Source organism: Bos taurus, chromosome 5, assembly GCF_002263795.3.
Source record: "Bos taurus isolate L1 Dominette 01449 registration number 42190680 breed Hereford chromosome 5, ARS-UCD2.0, whole genome shotgun sequence".
Taxonomy (NCBI): Eukaryota; Metazoa; Chordata; class Mammalia; order Artiodactyla; family Bovidae; genus Bos; species Bos taurus.
This window is the reverse complement of record NC_037332.1, coordinates 31,955,015-31,960,631: the sequence shown is the minus strand read 5'-3', so window position 1 is coordinate 31,960,631 and position 5,617 is coordinate 31,955,015. Positions and strand designations below refer to the sequence as shown.

Here is a 5,617-nt window from a genome sequence, read left to right as displayed (position 1 = left end):
TTTTATAGACTACCACAGCCACTTGTTAAAGGCAGTGTATTACTTGCGGGTGGTTGGCAACAACTTCTCTTCCTTTGTAGGAGAATGTGGGTAGATGGTGTGCAGGACCACAGAAAAAATAGTGACCTTCAGAAAGCGGCTGAGATCAAGATCAGTGAGAAGCATAAACTTAAGACCAGGAAACAGAACCCTGGATATTATAAAGGGGATTTTTCAGGTGTGCAGAGGCTCTGAAAATCCGAATTGGTGTAAGACCTAGAAGGAAACAGCGTCTGATTGGTTTTCCTTTTTTTTTTTTTTCAAAGTAAGAAAGGCCCCCCCTACCCATTGGGTCGGCCGCCCTCGTAACAGGACCTGCCTTTGTGACGTGGCCCGGCAGCCGCAGTCTTATTAGCTCATACCTGGGTGAGTGAGGTTCAGAGCCAGTGGCCCCGCGGGAGCGGGAGCGGGGCCATGGCTGAAGGGGTTGAGCCCATGGACGAATCCCAAGGTACTGAAGTTAAAACCCAGCAGCCCACGGAAAGAGGCCTCGCGGGACCCCTGAGGCAGAGCTCGTGCTCCGTGCTCAAGGTGTCCCAGCTGTTGCTCCGCGCCATCGCCTCACACAAAAGGCTGACCCTGGCGGCTCTCAAGAAGGAGCTTGGAAATGCGGGCTACGAGGTGCGCAGGAAGTGCGGCCGCCTCTCGGGCGAAAGGTCCGGGTCTGAAGGGAAGGGCCTTCACCTCCGGGTGACCGGCAGCGAAGCCGCTGGCTACTTTAGGATCTGGAAGATTCCGAAGCCGAAGAGAAAGCCAGGACGCCCAAGGCTGGAGGAGGGCGGGCGCTCGCCGGGGACCCCTCTCGGGGCGCGGAACTCACGCAGGCGCTCTGCGCGCCGCACGGTGGCCAGGAAGGTGAGGAGGGGGCGCTCGAGGGCAGACTCGAGGAAGGTGAGGTCAAGGGCCAAGGACCTGGTGAGTTCCAGAACCAAGGAGGAAGGGAGGGCCAAGAAGGAAGACATCAGGCCCAGATCCCGAAATGCGAAGAGGCCAAGCTCCAAGGCCAGGGAAGAAAAGAAGCAGGACCCGGGGAGGCCGGTGAAACGGACCGTCCAGAGGCCAACGGCGAAGACGTGCGACTCGAGGGCTACTCGCACCAAGACTTCTGCTGAAGCTGAAGGTGCTCGGAGTGCGACTGGGAGTCCATAGTGTGGGAGCCACGCCCCTTCCTCCAGGCACAGATGCCTTTCCCCCCATAGGCTCCAGTGAGAGCAGCCCCCCACACTCGTTGGAATGAACAAAATATATACAAGACCTTTCCACCGCATTGTGTGTGTTTCCTCTTTGCCGCACCCGAAGGGGAAAGGGTGGGTGTTGAGCTGAGACGTGTAGCAGAAGCCTGTTGAGTGAAGACAGAACAAGGTGTATGACATTCTGTTTCTGCTGCAGGAGCCAGGAAAATGCCTTTTAAAAGGAAAGAAAACAGGTAGAAGAAAGCCAGCAACTTCACGGGGTTAGAGGATGTGTTGGATTAATGTGAGACAGCCTAGCAAATCTAAATTGAGTTTTGGAGAGAAGGGCAAGTAAGGAGAGAAGTAGGGGCATCACTGGGGCAAGAGAATAGACAGCCTTTAGGTTAAGTGGTCCCACTAATCCAAAGTGTTCTTACTGGAAATTCCTTTTAGAAGACGACCTGTCTCCCGCAATTGATTGTAATGCGTTTGTAATTTTTGCCCTGATTTGATAATTGTTTTAACTTAGAAAAAAATGTCTTATATGTTAATCCTCAATTGAGTGACTGTGTGAAAGCGCCTAGCACAAGGCTTGAGTCATGGTAGGTGCTTATCACGAGAATTATATATGAGTAGAAATGATTTGTGATAGAGCGATAATGTGCTACCACAGAAAACTATACTGCATCAGTACTTATTGAGACCAGGATCCTAGTCAAAGTGCTGCCACTCTGACCTTAACTAGTTTATTTAATCACTCATGGTCTTGGGTTTCCTTCTCTGTTTAAAAAAATGCTGGAATTAGAGTAGAATTATTTTAGGTGATCTTAAGTGTCTGTAAAATGATAAGAGGGACTTAGACATCATGGTGTGTGCTTTGACAAAATTCATTAAGGGAATTATCAGCTGAGAAAGTACTATCTCCTAGTGGGGAAACTACTAAGATATACAGAATGCATATCAGAAATAAAAGAAGATGGGGAAGGCTAAGTAATGAATAGCTAGATCTTTGCTCTTCTCAAAACACATGTGCTAAGCACTATATACCAAATTGGAGCAAATACATGATTTCTTTGGGTTCTCAAAGCAGGCATAAAGCACACTATGAGAACAGTTCTCATGCCATCGGCTATGACATGATACAGAAATGGTTCCTTGGGAAGTAAACATACGAGTTTTTTAGAGTATACCTGACCAAACTTTCCCCAGAAAATTCTGATATCTTTTATAAGGGGGCACGGGATTTATATTTAAAACAAAGTTCAGTGATGCTAATATTCACTGACACCTTTAAATGAGGATCACTCCTTTAAACCTATACAATGTAACAGCAAAATGCTTGCCCTGTATTTCATCTATAGATGATCTAAACTTTGAAATCTCCCCCTGCTATAGTTTTACTATGCACTTGAATTGTAAGAGGCAGAATGAAGCAAACAATCAGAAAATAGCCACCTGAAAAAAAGGCAAAGAGAAACATTGTCTACTGAGCACAATTAGAACAGGTTAATCAAATGCCTATTTGATCACCAGATGTTATTGCCCCTTTGTAGTTGCAGGATGTTTTTACTTAAAGAACAAGATCATCTCAAATTAGAAATCCCTTTCCCCTAAATTAGGATGGGAAGGACACTGGCAACAACTTGTTTTCTGTATTTCCTAGGAATCTTCATGCTTCTGTTTGTATTATGATGTTTTTCTTCATTTAAGCAAACGTCATTAATCACTCAGTAAACTTACCAAATTAAGTAAATTTTGTATATAATTTACATAGCTAACAATGGTCATTTCAGATTATTTTCATTGATAAGGTGATTTAGTATGACTGTACTCTGATTAAATATAAGGCATGATCTTAACTCATAGGTAGGCCATCCAGATTGTTTAGGTCATGATTCTAACTGGATACTTCCATGGAGAAACTGCCAAGAATACCTCACTTCATCTTTACTGTTCATTGATGACTAAGTGTCTGCAAGATTGTGAATGTTTTGCTGAGAATAAAGATGGATAAAACATAATTCCCACTTTTTAGTGCTCACATTCTAGTGGCATATTTAGGTATTTAACTTTGGTCAGAGCAAATAGAACATCCCTGCCCTCAATTCTTTGCTTTCCTTTTTATCTCAACTGCCTAGTGCAATTATGGTCAAAAAATTTTTGGTTTAGAGTTGTAATGCCATCTAACATCGAATATTCAGAGGTTGTTGAAAAAACAAATAAAATGGCCTTGAAAAATATGGAAAAAAGTATAATATTACTCATAAAGGAAATGTACATTAAAACAATAAGATAACATTTTTAATCAAAATATTTGAGAACCTACTCTGTTGGTGAGGCTGTGGGGAAACAGGCACTCATATACAATGCTCAGTTCAGTTCAGTCGCTCAGACGTGTCTGACTCTGTGCGACCCCATGAATTGCAGCACACCAGGCCTCCCTGTCCATCACCAACTCCCAGAGTTTACTCAAACTCATGTCCATCGAGTCAGTGATGCCATCCAGCCATCTCATCCTCTGTCGTCCCCTTCTCCTCCTGACCCCAGTCCCTCCCAGCATCAGAGTCTTTTCCAATGAGTCAACTCTTCGCATGAGGTGGCCAAAGTACTGGAATTTCAGCTTTAGCATCAGTCCTTCCAGTGAACACCCAGGACTGATCTCCTTTAGAATGGACTGGTTGGACCTCCTTACAGTCCGAGGGACTCTCAAGAGTCTTCTCCAACACCACAGTTCAGAAGCATCAATTTTTCGGCTCTCAGCCTTCTTCACAGTCCAACTCTGACATCCATACATGACCACAGGAAAAACCATAGCCTTGACTAGATGAACCTTTGCTGGCAAAGTAATGTCTCTGCTTTTGAGTATGCTATCTAGGTTCGTCATAACTTTCCTTCCAAGGAGTAAGCGTCTTTTAATTTCATGGCTGCAATTGAAAGGTTGTTGCTGAAAGAAAAGATGCTGGGATTCTTGGCCCCCGGAGGAGAAGAATTCAATCCGGGGCCAGAGATGAGGCTTGATCGCTCAGAGCTTTTGTATAGTAAAGTTTTATTAAAGTATAAAGGATCTAGAGAAAGCTTTTGACATAGGCATCAGAAGGGGGCAGAAAGAGTACCCCCCCTGCTAGTCTTCAGCTGGATGTTATATAGTCACTAGCAGTCTATTAATGAAAGAAAAGAATGACTTAAAACTCAGAATGGCACCAGGCCCCTCACCCATAAGATGCATTTTGGGATAATCTTGGCACAAAATGGTTCATCCTGGGCCATAGAACGATTAACTTGAATCTTGAAGAAGCACAGATTACCATACAAATAGTCATTTACGTAGATTAGGGGAACAATATCTGAGTATAACATGCTGGTTTGTCAAGTAGGTTCTGAGCCATAAGGCAGAACCAACTTGAAGACAAGAGTTTGGGGCAAATGCATAGTAGTACATTAGCATAACTTAAGACAAACATTTCCATAAGAAAAATGCACTGGTTATCTCAAGGTTTGAGAATAGTTAACTTCAGGTGAAACCAGGTGTCTTTATGGCAACACAGTATTTTAAGAGAAACCTTTTAAATTTGTATAGAGAAGGAAAAAAATACCGCTAGTGTGTTTCCTCCTGCTGCTTAAAAGCGATAAAAATGTCTGACACTTGCCGGCTATTTCCTCCTTTTGGAGACCTCTGGCCTTCCTGCCTGTTACCCTCTCACAATCACCATCTGCAGTGGTTTTGGAGTCCAAAAAATAAAGTCTGACACTGCTTCCACTGTTTCCCCATCTACTTCCCATGAAGTGATGGGATCAGATGCCAGGATCTTAGTTTTCTGAATGTTGAGCTTTAAGCCAGCCTTTTCACTCTCCTCTTTCACTTCATCAAGAGGCTTTGTAGCTCCTTTTCACTTTCTGCCATAAGGGTGGTGTCATCTGCATATCTGAGGTTATTGATATTTCTCCCAGCAATCTTGATTCCAGCTTGTGCTTCTTCCAGTCCAGCGTTTCTCATTATGTACTCTGCATAGAAGTTAAATAAGCAGGGTGACAATATACAGCCTTGACGTACTCCTTTTCCTATTTGGAACCAGTCTGTTGTTCCATGTCCAGTTCTAACTGTTGCTTCTTGACCTGCATACAGATTTCTTAAGAGGCAAGTTAGGTGGTCTGGTATTCCCATCTCTCTCAGAATTTTCCACAGTTTATTGTGGAGTGTACTTCTCTCTAAATTCGAACAAATCCACCTCTTACTTATCACTGTGTCTCTCACTGAATTTTTTGCAAGGAGGCATCAAGAGCCTGAGCTTCATTCATTAGGTCCTAAAACCAGACACCATGGGTTTTGGCCGGTTTCAAGTCCCAGTCAGATATGACTGAGTGACTAAGCATAGTACAGAGTCCCTGCCATGTGGGTTTGAGTCCCA

At 44.0% G+C, this 5,617-nt stretch overlaps 1 protein-coding gene across 1 annotated transcript; it reads left to right on the top strand.

The window, feature by feature from the left end:
- Positions 1 to 369: 369 nt before the first annotated feature.
- On the top strand, positions 370 to 1,306 carry H1-7 (H1.7 linker histone; the record flags this gene model as incomplete). Its single annotated transcript, XM_002687347.7, has 1 exon — positions 370 to 1,306. A coding segment is annotated over one exon (819 nt), but the record flags the coding sequence as incomplete, so codon positions are not given.
- Positions 1,307 to 5,617: the final 4,311 nt, after the last annotated feature.